This window comes from Hypanus sabinus, chromosome 10 (assembly GCF_030144855.1).
Source record: "Hypanus sabinus isolate sHypSab1 chromosome 10, sHypSab1.hap1, whole genome shotgun sequence".
Classification (NCBI taxonomy): Eukaryota; Metazoa; Chordata; class Chondrichthyes; order Myliobatiformes; family Dasyatidae; genus Hypanus; species Hypanus sabinus.
In genome coordinates this window covers 69,245,564-69,263,032 of record NC_082715.1, presented here as the reverse complement: position 1 = coordinate 69,263,032, position 17,469 = coordinate 69,245,564, and the positions used below count along the sequence as shown (strand labels likewise).

Below are 17,469 nucleotides of genomic sequence, written 5' to 3'. Positions count from 1 at the left end.
AGGAAACTTTAAATCTTTCTCCTCTCATTTCAAACCTGTACCCTCTCGTTCTTGATTCCACAACCCTGGGAAAAAGACTGTCATTCCTCTGCCCCTCATGATTTAATCCATCTCTATGAGGTCACCACTCTGTCTCCAGTGTTCCAAGGAATAAACTCCTAGCCTGTCCATCCTCTCCCTAGAACTCAGGTCCTTGAGTACCAACAACATTCTTGCATATCTTCTTTGCACCTTCTCCAGCTTGACAATGTTTTTCCTACAATAGGATGACCCAAACTGTGCATAGTATTCCAAGTATCGCCTCAACAATGCCTTACACAGTGACAACATAACACCCCAACTCTTGTACTCAGTGCCCACACTGATAAAGGTCAGGGTAGCAAACAGTGTCGACCTGTGACACCACTTTCAGTGAACCATGCACTTGTACTTCTAGGTCTGCCTGTTTCACAACACTCCGCGGTGTCCTACTACACACTGTGAATGTCCTACCCTGATAAATCTTTTCAAAATGCAACACCTCACCCTTTTTCAAATTGAAAGCATTTGCCGTTCCTCAGCCCCCTTACCCAGCTGATCGAAATCCCTGTGTAATTTTTGATAACCTTCTTCGCTGTTTTAGTGTCATCTACAAATTTACCAACTATACCTTGTACATTCTCATCGGATTAGTTGATGTAGATGACTAATCTTCTGGCCATTATAAGGAGAATCGTTCGGGACAAAAGAAAGGACAATGTGTTTAACATGCTGCAGCTGGACAATTCTGTTCAGTAGTGGCATCAGGATTCAGCAAGGCTTTGGAGGTGATTTGGAAATTATTTACAGGAATAGTCCCAGGGTTGTGGGAAAGACCCAAAGAGTGAGGTCCTCACCTTTGGAATGGAGAATGTGGAACACAGAATAGTACAGCATGGGAAAAGGCCCCTCGGCCTACAATGTTGTGCTAAACAATTAAATTAGTATTCAAATGGTCAACTAAACTAATCTTTCTGCCTACACAATGTCTATATTGATTCATTTTCCTCGCATTCACGTGCCTATCTAAATATCTCTTAAAATTCCCTCTACCACCACTCCAGGCACCCACCACACTCTGTGTAAAAAACAAAACTTGCCTCTCACATCTCCTTTGAAACTATCTCAACTCACTTTAAATGCATGCCCTCTGGTACTAAATGCTTCGACCCTGGGAAAAAGATATTGTCTATCTACTATGCCTATGCCTCATGAATTTATAAGCCTCTATCAGATCTCCCATGAGCCTCCACTGCTCCAGAGAAAACAAGCCAAGTTAGTTAGTCCAGCCTCTAATTATAGAATGTGTTCTCCAATCCAGGCAACATCCTGGTAAACCTCTTCTGCACGCTTTCCAAAGCTTCAACATCCTTCCTATCAAGGGGTGTCTCAGAATTGTATGCAATATTCCAGATGTGGCTGAGCTAGAGTTTTGTAAATATTGATATGTGATTTTGATGGAAAATTTGAAGAGAAAATCCCTAAGTGCCACAGGGAAAGGGTCAGGGAGTGACAACTGGATTGTTCTCACTTAAGCAAAGATACAAGAGACTGCAGATGCTGGAATCAGGAGCCAATCACAACACGCTGGAGGTTAACGATAGAGACCCCGGCATTAAGGAGGTTAAGTGTGGCGTTCAAAATCAGGTTTAATATCACTGACATGTGTCATGAAATTTGATGCTTTGTGACAGCAGTACAGTGCAATACATACAGATACTATAATTTACAATATATTAAATAAGTGGTGAAAAAAGAGATTAAAAATAGTGAGGCAGTGTTCATGGGTTAGTTATCTGTCCATTCAGAAATCTGATGGCGGAGGGGTAGAAGCTGTCCCTGAAACACAGAGTACGTATTCAGGTTTCTCTACATCCTACTCTATAGCAGCAATGAGAAGGGGGCATGTCCAAGGGGGTCCTCAATAATGGATGCTGCCTGCTCTTCGACAGGCACATGAATATGCAGGAAATGGAGGGATTGGGTTAGTCAGTCACTTGATTACTAATTAAATTCGTTCAGCTCAACATCGCAGACAGAAGGGCTTATTCCGGTGCTGGACTGTTGTATGCTCTGTGTGTGTTCTTAAAGAGGTCATTAAAGAATCAGGAAACAAGGAAAACTGTAAGTAGAGTAGGAATCTCCTCCGAGAGTGGACTGGGCAAGGAAAACCTCTCATTTATCCAACCAGTTTAAAACAGACTCCCTTCCCGATTCTCGCAGAACGCCAGGAACATTCACTTACCATCCCTGTACCAAATGGCTTCCGGTTGGAGTCGGTGGATGTTCGGAGTCAGGATCATTCGGCAGGTCAGGATCATTGTCTCCCCTTCAGTTCCGAAGCTCACCCCAAACTTCTCACTGTACTGGATGTCTATCTGTGTGAAAGTAGGGGGTGACAACAGTGGAACTGTTGGGAGAGAGAAACAGCGTGTTAGCAGAGCTGCTGCTCGCCAGGTGTTTGTTTCTCACATCATTCTCTGTAAACTCTGTATACTGTGCAGAAAAATCCCAGGTGGTCATCAGCTTCTGAGAAACTCAGACTACCCCATATGGCACCAACAACTGTTCTACAGTCAAAACAACTATTTCACATTTCTTCCCCATTCTTATGTCTGCTCTGAACAACAACTGAACATCTTGACCACATCTGCAAGCTTGTATGCATTAAGTTGCTGCCACATGACTGGCTGATTAACAAGCTGGAGTACAGAAAAACCTAATAAAGTTGCCACTGAGGGTATGTTGTGGAATTTGTTGTTTTGTGGCAGCAGTACAGAGCAAAACACTAAAATGACTATTTATTTATCTTGTACCTTTAGTAATTTTTATGTGTAGCACTGATTGACACAAAAGGGAAACAGAATGCAGAGTACAGACACAGAGAACGTGCCGTGCAGGTGGGCCATAAGGTGCAGCTTGCTCTCACTTGGTGATCGAGGATACACAGATAGTCAGTGTGAGCCAGAGTTTCCTCTCTCAAATTCTTGTTGCTGATGGATGAAGTCCTCGCGTACAGAATTATCTGACTGGATGGCACATAAACAAAAGACTTTCAAAGATACCTCAATACATGTGACAATGATGAACAAATACCAACTACTCTGAAGCACAGGAATTCCTCTATCTACTTACCTTCACACATTCACTAAGAATAGAGGGACATCCATTCAGAACAGAGATGAGGAGCAATTTCTTTAGCCAGAGAGATGTGAATCTGTGATATCTTACAGTCACATTGAGGGAACATTACGCAGACTGTAAGACTACTTGCTCATAATACATAGGAGCAGAATTGGGCCATTTGGCTCACTGAGCCTGCTCCATTATTCCATCATGGCTGATTTATTATCCCCCCTCAACCCCATTCTCCTCCATTTCTTCATAACCTTTGTTGCCCTTATTACTCAAGTATCTATTAACCTCCACTTTAAATATACCCAATAACTTAGCCTCCACATCTGTCTGTGGCAATGAATTTCACAGATTTACAGATCTCTAGCTAAAGAATTTCTTTCTCATCTCAGTTCTAAAAGGATATTCCTCCATTCTGAGGCTATGCTTCGTGTCCGAGACTCCTCTAGAGGAAAAGTTCTCTGCAAGTCCCCTCTATCTAGGCCTTTCAAGAGAGATCTGAGTCTTCTAGAAATGAAGGAGGATAGAAGCTGACCAGATCTTCATGCCAGGTGCTGACTATGGCCACAATCAGTGCGGAATTTGCCAGAGTTCACATTGTAACAGATGCATTGACTGGGATCTACTCACGTTTCACTGGCAGCAGGACCGAGTGGTAAGGTTCTTCATCGCCTCGGAATCCTACAGGAAGACAACAATTCAGTGGTCGCTTTAAGCAGCACACACATCCTGGACCTGAAAGTTAATCCGAACGGGCTAACTCACGTTTGACAATGACGGCAGCAGAGGACGAAGCCTCCCCGTGGATGTTGAAGGCCACAGCCGTGTACTGCGCTGTGTCGTTTGTCGAGCATCTGTAAAGAGAAGCAATCTGGAATTAACTACTGCACACCAAGGCTGGTGTCACCATTGCACGAGCTGCTATGTGAAGAAGTTCCAGGGAGTACAGGAAAGGGAGAGAGCCCTATGTTAATTCCTTCACTGGTAGAAACTGCTAGTGGAACACAGCTGGTCAAGCATCATATACAGAAGGAAGTGGACAGTTGATGTTTTGGTTTGAGACCCTTCATCAGGACTGAAAGATAGAGACCACGAGACCATAAGAAATAGGAGTGGAATTACGGCATTTGGCGCATTGAGTCTGCTCTGCCATTTCATCATGGCTGAACTGTTTCCCTCTCAGCCCCGGTCTCCTGCCTACTCCCCTTCATTCCCTGACTAATTAAGAATCTATCAACCTTTGCTTTAAATATACCTAATGACTTGGCCTCCATAGCCACCTGTAGCAAAGAGTTTCACAGATTCACCACCCCCTAGTTAAAGAAATTCCTCCTCATCTTGGTTCTAAATGGATATCCTTCTATTCTGATGCTGTACTCTCTGGTCCTAGATTCGCCCACCTTAGGTGGATCCTCTCCACATCCACTCTATCTAAGCCTTTCAATATTCAAAAGGTTTCAATGAGAACTCCCTCATTCTTCTGAATTCCAGTGAGTACAGGCCGAGAACTATCAAACATGTCTCAAATTATAAGCGTTTCAATAGTTGATTCATTTCAAATAACCTCCTTTGAACCCTCTTCAATGTCAAACCTTGCTTTCTTAGATAAGCGGCCCAAAACTGTTCACAATACTCCAAGTGAGCCCTCAACAGTGCCTTATATAGCCCCAACATTATATATTTGCTTTTATACTCTAGTCCTCTTGAAATGAATGTGGATATCTCATTTGCCTTCCTCACCACTGACTCAACCTGCAAATTAATCTTTAGAGAATCCAGTATGAGGACTCCTAAGTTCCTTTGCACCTCAGATATTTGAATTTCTCACCATTTAGAAAGTAGTTAACATTTTTATTTCTTCTACCGAAGAGAATGACCATACACTGTCCAACATTGCATTCATCTGCCACTTCTTTGCCCATTCTCCTAATCCATCTAAGTCCTTCTGTAGCCTCTCTGCTTGCTCAACACTACCTGCCCCTCCAGCAATCTTCGTATCATCTGCAAATTTGACCATAAAGCCCTCAATTCCATCATGCAAATCATCGACATACAACATAAAAAGAAATTGTTCCAATACAGACTCCAATGTGTCACCACTAGTCACTGGCAGCCAATCAGAAAAGGCTCCTTTTATTCTCATTCTTTAGCACCTGCTAATCTGCCAATACTCTCTCCATGCTAGTATCTTTTCTGTAATACCATGGGTTTACAGATTGTTAATCGGCCTCATGTGTCAGAGGCCTTCTGAAAATCCAAGTACACAACATCCACTGATTCTCCTTTGTCTAACCTGCTTGTTATTTCTTTAAAGAATACCTCAGGCAAGATTTTCCCTCAAGGAAACCATGCTGATTTTGGCCTCTTTTATCATGTGCCTCCAAATACCCTAAAACCACCTCTTTAATAATCAACTCCAACATCTTCCCAACCATTGAGGTCAGACTAACTGGGTGATATTTGCAATTTTCCAGTACTCTTGAACCATGCTACACTCCACTGATTCTTGAAAGATAATTACTAACATCTCCACAATCTCTTCAGCCACCATTTTCAGAACACTGGGGTGTACACTATCTGGTACAGGGGACTTAACTACCTTCAGACCTTTCAGTTTCCAAAGCACCTTCTCCCCAGTGATAGCAACTGCACTCACTTCTGCCCCCAACACTCTTGAACTTCCACCATACTGCTAGTGTCTTTTACAGTGAAGACTGATGCAAAATACTTATTCAGGTCATCTACCATTTCCTTGGCCCCCATTACTACTTCTCCAGCATCATGTTTCTTTTATGCTTCATAAATCTGAAGAAACTTTTGGTATCCTCTTTAATATGAAAGTAAGTTTACTTTCATATTTTATCTTTTCCTTCTTTATGAATTTTTTCTTGCATTCTGTTGGTTTTTAAAAGCTTCCCAATCCTCTCACTTTCCAGTATTTTTTGCTTTATCATATGCCATTTCCTTGATTTCTCTTGTGAGCCATGGTTGCATCATCTTGCCTTCAGAATACTACTTCTTCCTTGGGATGCCTCTGTCCTGCTCTTTCTGAATTGCTCCCAGAAAATCCAACCATTGCTGCTCTGCCATCATCCCTGCTGGTGTTTACTTCAAAGCAATTTTGGCCAGCTTTTCTATCATGCCCCTGTAGTTCCCTTTACTCCACTGTAATACTAATACATCTGACTTTAGCTTCTCCTTCTCAAATTACAGGGCGAATTCTATCAAAATATGATTGCTGGCCCCTGCCGATTCTTTTACCTTAAATTTTTCAATGAATTATGATTCATTGCACAACAGCCAATCCAGAAAAACAGATCCCCTAGTTGACTCAACTATAAGCTGTTCGAAACAGCCATCATGTAGGCATTCTACAAATTACCCCTCTTTGTATTCAGAATCAACCTGATTTTCCCAATCATACCTGCGTATTGAAATCCCCCATGACAGTCATAATATTGCCCTTTTGACAATCATTTTCAATCTCCCATTGTAATTTGTAGATCACATCTTTCAGGATCTGTAGATAACTCCCTTCAGGGTCTTTTGCAGTTTCTTAGCTCTATCCAGAACAATACTACACCTGCCAATCCTCTTTCTGATGATTTGATTACATTTTTTTTTAACCAACAGAGGTTTTTCCATCCATTCTGCCTACTTGCCTGTCCTTTTGATACAATGTGTATCCTTGGATATTAAGATCACAGCTAGAATGTTCTTTTAGCTATAATTCACTGATGCCCACAACATCATACACGCAAATCTGTAATTGTGCTACAAGTTTATCTAACTTATTCCGTATACTGCATATATTCAAATATAACACCTTTGGACTTGTATTCATTATGCTTTTCAAACTTGTCCCCCTTTTACATTGAAACTCATCCAATTGACTGCAATTTTGCTCTATCATCAGCCTATCCTTGCTAGGAGTCTCACTACACACTGCCTCTGTTTATAAAACCACTATCGCATCCTCAGCCCTATCACTCCAGTTTCCACCCCCACCAAATTAGTTTAAACCCTTCCAAACAGCTCCAGCAAACCTGCCCACAACTCTCCACTGGCTGCCCATTTCCCTTCCTTCTCCTCAAAGCCCCTAGTCAACTGCCTTCTGCAACTTTGGGGTGACTACTTCCCTGTAGCTCCCATCATATGTACACCATCGAGCTGCAGCACCAGTTCCTTAACACATTCTTGGCTGAGCTGCAGTTCGGGGTGCCTGGGGCAGGTGTTTATCTGGGAGACTGAAGGTCTCCCAGATTTCCCACATCTCACACACAGAACAAAACACTGCCCCTATAACCGTTCTCACTGTGCCTAAACAGAGGGGAGATAGTGAGTGTAAAGAGGTAAGGAGAAGAGCTGGAGCAAGAGTTGGCAGGTGAATTGGCAGGATCCAAGTGAGGAGGGTGATAGGCAGATAGAGGTAGGAAGGGTGAAGGTTGGGAATCATTACAGAGGTGATGGGTGGAGGTGGAGAAGGGCTGCAGGTGGTGGGATGTGATAAATAACAATAAAATAATATATAGAATTAGTAGTGCAAAAAGAGAGCAAAAGACATCAGTGTAGTGTTCATGGTCCATTCGGAAATCTGATGGAGACAAGAAGCTGATCCAAATATAATCATTGAGAATTGTTGCATGCTGCTGCTGCTTTACCTTCAGAAGAAGGACTAGCAATATTCCTTTATCTTGGGAATCCCCACCATGCCATACGTGCTATATTTGTGCCATACTTTCTGAGGACTGCAACATTCACAAAGAGGACATGGGCTTACGGTGAGAAGGGAAAGATTTAAAGGGGAAGTTGGGGGCAATTTATTCACACGGTAGCATGTGTCTATATGGAATGAGCTGCTAGAAGTCAACACAAGATGCTGGAGGAACTCAGGAGGTCAGGCACCATTCTTGGAAAGGAGACCCTTCATCAAAACAACACACACAAAATGCTGGTGGAACACAGCAGGCCAGGCAGCATCTATAGGGAGAAACACTGTCAACGTTTCAGGCCAAGACCCTTCGTCAGGACTAACTGAAAGGAAAGGTAGTGAGAGATTTGAAAGTAGGTGGGGGAAGGGAAAATGCAAAATGAAAGGAGAAGACCGGAGGGGCTGGGGTGAAGCTGAGAGCTGGAAAGGTGATTGGCAAAAGGGATACAGAGCTGGAGAGGGAAAAGATCATGGGATGGGAGGCCTAGGGAGAAAGAAGGGGGAGGGGAGCACCAGAGGGAGATGGAGATGGGCAGAGAGAAAATAAAGGAGGAAAAAAAACTAAATATATCAGGGATGGGGGTAAGAAGGGAAGGAGGGGCATTAACAGAAGTTAGAGAAGTCAATGTTCATGCCATCAGGTTAGAGGCTACCCAGCTGGTATATAAGGTGTTGTTCCTCCAACCTGAGTGTGGTTTCATGTTGACAGTACAGGAGGCCATGGATAGACATATCAGAATGGGAATGGGGCATGGAATTAAAATGTGTGGCCACTGGGAGATTGTGCTTTCTCTGGTGGACAGACTGTAGATGTTCAGCGAAACAGTCTCCCAGTCTACGTCAGCTCTCACCAATATATAAAAGGCCACACCGTGAGCACCAGACACAGTATACCACACCAGCCGACTCACAGGTGAAGTGTGGCCTCACCTGGAAGGACTGTCTGGGGTCCTGAATGGTGGTGAGGGAGGAAGTGTAAGGGCAGGTGTAGCACTTGTTCTGCTTGCAAGGATAAGTGCCAGGAGGGAGATCGGTGGGAAGGGATGGGGGGGATGAATGGACAAGGGAGTCACATAGGTAACGATCCCTGTGGAAAGCAAAAAGGGGGGGGGGAGGGAAAGATGTGCTTGGTAGTGGGATCCCATTGGATGTGGTGGAAGTTATGGAGAATAGTCAAAAGTCATCATCAAAAGTCCTGATAGGCGGTCTTGCCCTGAAACATTGACTGTTTATTCCTTTCCATAGATGCTGCCTTGCCTGCTGAGTTCCTCCAGTATTTTGAGTGTGCCGCTTTGGATTTCCAGCTTCTGCAGATTTTCTCCTGCTGTGCAAGAAGTAGTAATTAAGGCAGCTACAATAACAATATTTAAAAGACACTTGGACAGATAGATGGGCAGGTAAGGTTTAGAGAGATACGGGCCAAATGCAAGCAAATGAGATGGGCAACTTGGTCAGCATGACCAGGTGGGCCAAAGGACCTTTTTCCGCGATGTGTGGTTTTATGACTCCGCTGATGGAGCTGGTCTTCTTCAGTAAAGTTCTGAATTACCTATACAAATAACAGATTGCAACATTGGCAGGCTGATTATTTTCCAGAAATCTTTATCTTAACATCCGTAAGAATTTAATTTAAGAATTATATTAGGTATATGAGAGGCAGTAACACTACTTTCAGATGAGTTGTTATAAAAAGCTATGTACCAGATATTTTGAGGACCATGTAACAGAATTAGAAAGATCTCATATCACTATCTTAACATGCCCTTGGTAACAAGGTGTTAGCCAAGTAAACTTAATCTGCTGGGGAAGAGTGGAGATCCAGTCACAGTCAGCTCAGCATTTTAGTGAGACCAGCTGTCACTGGTGTGGACACAGTATAAATGTGGAAAGCAGATGACATCATCTGTTTAAATCTGCCATAAATGAACAATGTGAGAATCGCATCATTGTCCAAGGAGACAAATCACAGAATATGCACACGAATTTCCCTGCTGCCAATTTTCCTGTGTCTGTAGTCTAGGAAATGAACCAAATTGAGGCTCAGGCTAATCAACTCATCCATTTGCTGTATACTTCAACCCTGACAGCAAGAATCTGAAACAGTCCCCACCCATAGAATCCAAAGGGAGTGAGCTGCATTCCTATCTTGGCAGGCATTCCATTCTCTGAAGGGGGGCAGGGGGGGGGGGGAGAAATTGCAGCTGATCGATGTGAATGTGTTTATCGAAGATGAAAGAATGGGTAGAGCGGATTCAGGAATACTGGGCGTATTCAAATTAGAACACTAATTCACACATGTAACACAGGTCAGATGTCACACATTTCAGGAGGCTTCTTGTTTTTCCATTTTTTGCTGTCTTCTCCAGGAAGAATGCCAACTCTCCTGGTCCATTGGAATTAGTTTCAATCATAACAAGTGAAAATTAATGCAGATAAAAATATAGTAAATGTAAATATCAAAATAGCACTGCTACCATATGATTGTGCTGTGAATTAAAGTGAATTTTATAAAGCTTTGCTAAACTTTTTATTGAAGTTATGTGACTACATTAAAATGAAGGTGTGTGTGACTGAAGGTTCAGCAATGTCCTACGTAAATGTGCCGAGGGCCTAATGCACATTACATCCAGTCCCTCAGTTCAGTAATGGTCCATTTTGCTGCACTACTACAGCAGGCATTTCAGTGCATTCCACTCCTCAGTGAGAAATCACAGCAAACCCATCAATTTGACACACACATGGTTTTTCCAAAAGCCACCAGCTGGCCAACAGCACAATCCAACCCATGGATGGACTCAAGCAAGGATACGAAGTAAAAACTTCATTAAAGATTTAGTAATATCCAGCAGGAATATTGTGATCAATTCTTGACATCAAGCAAAGAGCATCAAAACTTGAGAGAGGGAGCTGAAATTTCCCAAAGTGGAAGAGATGTGGAGGAATTTCTTAAGCCAGAGGGTGATGAATCTATGTAATTCATTGTCACATGGCTGTTAAGGCCAAGACATTGAGTGTATTTAAAGCAGTCAGGGTGTCAAAGATTACAGGGAGAAGGATGGAGAATGGGCGGAGAGGGATAATAAATCAGCCATAATGCAATGGCAGTGCAGACTCACTGGCCTAATTCTGGTCCAACTTCTTGTGGTCTTATGTTCAAAAATGATGTCAGACCAGAGAAGGTAGGCTCTAACCCTGAGGTAGGAGGAATGGTGAAGGTTTGGGGGATGGTGAAGGTTGTGAATTCAAGCGAAGTAAGGAGAAGGGGTTTTGTGAGGCAGTAAGATTGGCTTACATTGCAGTTGTATCAGACACTGGTGAGGCCACATTATATATTATGTAGTTTAGGTAAAAGTCAAAGTAAATTTATTATGAAAGTACATATGTGCTACCATATTGGAGATTGGGGCTGAGAGGAAAATTGGGTTGGCAATGATGAAATGGTGGAGCAGACTCAATGGGCCAGATAGCCTAATTCTGCTCAAATATCTCATGGTCTTACAGTCTTGTATACAATCTTGAGACTTATTTTCCTGCAGGCATTTACAGGTAAATAAAGAAATACAATAGAATTGATGAAAAACTACACATAAACAAAGAATGACAGATAGCTAATATACAAAAGAAGACAGACTATGCAAATAAAAAAATAATAAATAATTTTAAGAACACAAGTTGTAGAACCCTTGAATGTGAGTCTTTAGGTTGTGGAATCAGCTCAGAACTGTGGTGAGTGAAGTTATCCATGCCAGGTCAGTCTGTTATAGGAAAGATGCCACCAGGCTGGAAAGAGAGAAGAGATTTACAAGGATTTGGCCGGGACTCCAGGAACTGAATTATAGGAAGAGATTTTCTTTGCTGGAATGCAAAAGACTGAGGGGAGACCTTATGAACCATAGAATATTACAGCACAGAAACAGGCTTTTTGGCCCTTCTTGGTTGTGCCGAACCATTTTTCTGCCTCGCCCCACTGACCTGCACCTGGCCCATATCCCTCCATACAGCTCTCATCCATGTACCTGTCCAAGTTTTTCTTAAATGTTAAAAGTGAGCCCGCATTTACCGCTTCTTCTGACAGCTCATTCCACACTCCCACCACTCTCTGTGAAGAAGCCCCCCCCAATGTTCCCTTTAAACTTTTCCCCCTTCACCCTTAACCCATGTCCTCTTGCTTTTTTCTCCTCTAGCCTCAGTGGAAAAAGCCTGCTTGCGTTCACTCTATCTGTACTCATCATCATTTTATATACCTCTATCAAGTCTCCCCTCATTCTTCTATGCTCCAGGGAATAAAGTCCTAACCTATTCAACCTTTCTCTGTAACTCAGTTTCTCAAGTCCCAGCAACATCCTTGTAAACCTTCTCTGTACTCTTTCAACCTTATTAATATCCTTCCTGTAATTCTGCACACAATTAATTTGGTGACCAAAACTGCACACAATAAATTATGGAGGTGTATAAAATCATAAGGGGTATAGATAGGGTGAATATGCACAGTCTTTTTCTCAGAATTGGGTTATCAAGAACTACTGAGCATAGCTTTAAGGTGAGAGGGGCAAGAGTTAAGAGGAATCTGAAGGGGAATGATTTGTACACTAAGGATGGTATCTATGTGGAACTTGCTAGAAGAAGTGGTTGAAGCAGGTACATTAACATTTAGAAGGCACCTGGAAACGTATATGGATAGGAATGGTTTAGAGGGACATTGTCCAGACTTGGGCAATTGGGTTTAACTTAGATGGGCATCTTGGTCTGTGTGAGCAAGTTGAGCTGAAAATCTATGTGCTCTATGACTCCAGGTTGGTGATGAAGGACACAAATGTGAGGTAAGTGAGACAAGGCTGTGGTAAAGCCAGGAAAGTTTTGAGCTGAGTTTTGAGATCTGGAATGTATGGCCAGAAAGGGTAATGAAACCCGAATAAGTGGTAACATTATGAGCTTTACTGACGTGCACAATTGGCTAAAACCTTCTGTGCTGCATCACTCCATTTTTGCAGGAAATGTTGGAAGAATGACCAATGGTTACCATGGGTTCCCTGGGATTTCTTTATTCTGCTATACCAACTCACCTGTTAATCTCCAAGGAGTGGACACCATGATAACTATCCATCCTGTATTTGGCTGGTATTCCTGTCTGGTCAATGTAGATGTCATCTTTATACCTACCAACAAAATACAAACAGGTCAGTTTGATTGCTCTTCAACCATTCCCGGCCAGTGTTCATCCAGATGGTGATGTGCGAGGAGGAAGTTAAGGGAAGTACTTATCCCTTGTCACCCCACTGAATCATAAATAGGTAGAGACTTCCTACATTTCCTACAGTCTTTTCCTGGCTGATAAACATTTGGGACATCTGGGATTGTGGAAACTCTGTCAATACACTAGATTGATTAACATCACTTACATGTTCTTTTTAAGAGAAACACATCCTCAAGTATGTTTGTACCTACTTGTACATCAATCTTGGGATTCCACGTGGTCCTATCCTCTTCTAGTTATTGCTGTCCGGAAGCCAGAAGTGTCACTGCACCAGGTTTGAGTTAGTGGGTGGTTGGGAGGTAAGGGACATGTTTTTCCCGTTGTATTGTTGTTGTTGCTTGTGTTGTTCTGCTGAACATTGGGGCACCAGTGCATGCGGTGACATTTGCGGACTGCCCCAGCACATCCTTACAGTATGTTGTCTTGGTTGTTAAAGCAAACTAAGCATTTCACTGTAAATGTCAATGCACAGATGATAAATAATTAAAACTGAATCTGAGGTTCTGGAACACCTACATTTCACCAACCATCATGTTTTGGAACTGACCAGCACATTCTCTAGAATGCCAGAGACTGAGGAGAGATCTGATAGAAGTTTTTAAGATTATGAGAGGCATAGATAGAGCAGACGAGGAGTATCTGTTTCTCAGGGTTGAAATATCTCATACCAGAGGGCATGCATTGAAGGTGAGAGGTAGGTTCAAATGAGGGGTAAGTTTTTCCACTCAGAGAGTCATGGATGCCTGGAATGTGCAGCCTAGTACGGTGGTAGAGGCAAATGCACTATAGAATTTTAAGAGACATTAGAAAAGGCCCGTGGATGTAAGGAAGATGCTGGGATTAGTGTTTGGGTGTTATTACTTGGCTTTTTCTCTGGTTCAGCACAACATTGTGGGCCAAATGGCCAGTTCCTGCACTGTACTGTTCTTTGTACTAGATAACCCTATTCCTTCCTCATCAACAGAACACTAAAAGCCCAGTGGTGGGGATCTTTGACGATAGACGTTGCCTTCTTGAGGCAGCATCTCCTGTAGGTGCTGTCAATGGTGGGAAAGGCTGTCTAATGAAGCTTGTACTTCACATTGACTCAAGCACAGATAATATGATGTTAGACACAAGATATGATGTTCCAGGTGTGCTTGATGGCTGTTCTCCAACCAACATCCCCAAATATTGGATGAAATTATAATAATACAAACAGTTGAAATGGTGTAACATGCTTTTGATATATATATAGCTCCCAACTACAGGAATTTCACCCAAATACTGTACTTGATTTTACTGGGCCTGCTGTATGATTTATTTAGATAGTTATTTGTCACATGTACATCAAAACAGAAAGTGAAATCTGTTGTTTGCATTAACAACCAACACAACCCTAAGGATGTGCTGGGGACGGCCCGCCTATGTTGCCAGCATTCTGACACCAACAAAGCACGTCCAAAATGCTCAACAGAACAAAACAGAACACTGCAAGCTGAAAATAATAACAACAAAACAAAACAAAACCTGATTCTCTCTCCCACTCACAGACAATCTTCCAACCCTAGGACAGGCCTCCAGCCTTATGAATAACAAATCACAAAGGAAGTAGAAGAATGTACAGTGGTATGAATGCAGGGTGTGGAGATTGGGTAAAGTAGCAAATGACAAGAAATGTCAAATTGAGTGACAGAGAGGGAGATGTCCGTGAAAGATGCAAAATAAATGGCAATAGCACTATACTGTTGTATATTTAAGTATATGTCATATATGCACTTCCTGTAAACCTGTACGTCCACAGAAAAATTTATCTGTTAATATTATTTTCACATTATTTTATGTACTGTATGTGATATACAGTGGTGCTAGAAAGTTTGTGAACCTTGCAGTATTTTTTCTATTTCTGCATCAATATGACCTAAAAGGTGATCAGATCTTCAATTAAGTCCTAAAACAAGATAAAGAGAACACAATTAAATAGATAACAAAAACATAGAGAAAAAATGATCCAATATTGCATTTTATTTGTTGGAAAAGGTATGTGAGCATCTGGGGTAATGCCTTTGATAAAAGCATTTTGGAGTCAGGTGTTCTAGTCAATGAGATGAGATTGGAGGTGTGGGTTGTGGAACTGCCCTGCCTCATAAAAAAAAACAAAGTCTGGTTACTGACATAGCCCGCTCTTCTCAAAATAAATCTGTTTATGTGCACCGTGCCTCAATCAAAACTTTCAGAGCACCTTGAAAGAACTGGAGAGATGCATGAAGCTGGAAAAAGCTACAAAAACATTTCTAAAGACCTGAGTATTCATCAGAGTAATTGTCTACAAATGGAGGAAACTCAGTATTGTTGCTACTCTCCCTGGGAGTGGGCATCCCACAAAGATCAGGCCACGAGCACAATGTGAAATGTTGAAGCAGCTTAAAAAAAAACCCCAAAGGGTAACAGCAAAAGACCTGCAGCAATCTTGTGAAATTGCAAAAGTCCCTGTTCATGCGGCCACTCTAAGGAAAGCACTGAACAAGAATGGTGTTCATGGTAGGACACCATGGAGGTAACCACTGCTCTCCAAAAAAAAACATTGCTGTACATCTCAAGTTTGCAAAAGACCACTTGAATGTTCTACAACACTTCTCAGACAATGCTGAACATTTTGGCAGAAATGCACATTGCTATGTTTGGAGGAAAAAGGGCACTATACATCAACGCCAAACTCTCATACCAACTGTGAAGCATGGTGGAAAAAGTATCATGGCTTGGGGCTGCTTTGCTGCCTCAGGGCCTGGATAGCTTGCAGTCATTGAGGGAACAATGAATGCAAAACTGTATCAGGATATTTTACAGAAGAATATCGGGGTAGCAGACTGTCACCTGAAACCTAATAGAAGTTGGATAATGCAACAAATCAACAACAGAAAGGTTTAAAAAGAAGAAAATTCATGTTTTGGAATGGCTGAGTCAAAGTCCTGACCTAAATACTGTAGGAATGTTGTGGAAGGACCTGAAGAACATGCAAGGGAGCCCACCAAGAACCCACAGTTTTGTAAGAAGGAAAGGCCTAAAATTCCTCCAAACCAATGTGCAGGACTGATCAATAGTTACCAGAAATCTTTGGTTGAAGTTATTGCTGTCCAAGGGGAACATAGCAGTTACTGAAAGCAAACAAATGCATGCAATATTTGCAACAGAGGCATGGCGCAGTTAAAACAGAAAGCAACAAATACTGGACTGAAAGTGTTGTATTTGAATGCCTGCAGCATAAGAAAGAAAATGGATGATCTTGAAATTCACCAACAGATTGGCAAGTATGATGTTGTGGCCATCTCTGAAGGGTGGCTAAAGGGTGGCTGCCATTGGGAGTTGAATGTCCAAGGATATGGTGTATTGGAAAGATAAGTTAGTAGGCAAAAAAGGGTGGTGTAGCCCTGTGCATAAGAAATAATGTTAGATAATTAGAAAGAGATGACATAGGATCGGAAGGTGTAGAGTCTCTCTAGGTTGAGTTAAGAAATGGCAAGGGTAAGAGGACCATAATAGCAGTTGTATACAGGCCTCCAAACAGAAACTGGGATGTGAATTACAAGTTACAACAGGAGACAGAAAAAGTGTGTCAGAAGGGCAATGTTAGGATAATCGTTGAGGATTTTAACATGAAAGTGGATTGGGAAAACCAGGTCAGTACTAGACCTCAAGAGAGAGAATTTGTAGAATGTCTAAGGGATGGCATTTTAGAACAGCTTGTAGTTGAGCCACTAGGGGAATGGCTGTGCTGGATTGGGTGTTGTGCAATGATCCAGAGGTGATAGAAGAGCTTAAGGTTAAGGAACCCTTAGGGAACAGTGATCACAATATGATTGAGTTCACTTTGAAATTTGAGAAGAAGAAACAATTCTAATGTGTCAGCATTACAGTAGAATAAAGGAAATTAAAATGGCATGAGAGGGGAACTGGCCCAAGTTGACTGGAAAGAGACACTAGCAGGAAGAACAGTAGAGCAGAAATAGCTGGAGCTTCTGTGAAAAATGTGGGAAGTGCAAGACAGATATATTCCAAATAAGAAGAAATTATCAAATGGAAGAAGGACACTACCGTGGCTAACAAGTGAAGTCAGAGCCAAAGTAAGAGCAAAAGAGAAGGCATACAAGGAAGCCAAAGTTAATGGGATGATGGACAATTGGGAAGCTTTTAAAAATTTGCAAAAGGAAACTAAGAAGATCATTAGGAAAGAGAAGCTGAATTATGAAAGGAAGCTGGAGACTCATATCAAAGAAGATACTAAAAGCATTTTTAAGTATATAAAGGTTGAGGGTAGATATAGGACCAATAGAAAATGATGCTGAATATATTTTAATGAGAGACACAGAGATGG

At 42.0% G+C, this 17,469-nt stretch overlaps 1 protein-coding gene across 1 annotated transcript in view; it reads right to left on the bottom strand.

Moving 5' to 3' along the window:
- myom2b (myomesin 2b) overlaps positions 1 to 17,469 on the bottom strand; it is a 116,875-nt gene that overhangs the window by 62,676 nt on the left and 36,730 nt on the right. The window contains exons 5-8 of the mRNA XM_059982038.1: positions 12,928 to 13,020; positions 3,919 to 4,007; positions 3,784 to 3,834; positions 2,264 to 2,428 (exon numbers count right to left, since the gene is read on the bottom strand). Coding sequence (XP_059838021.1) covers positions 2,264 to 2,428; positions 3,784 to 3,834; positions 3,919 to 4,007; positions 12,928 to 13,020 — 398 coding nt within the window. The remainder of the gene's footprint in view (positions 1 to 2,263; positions 2,429 to 3,783; positions 3,835 to 3,918; positions 4,008 to 12,927; positions 13,021 to 17,469) is intronic.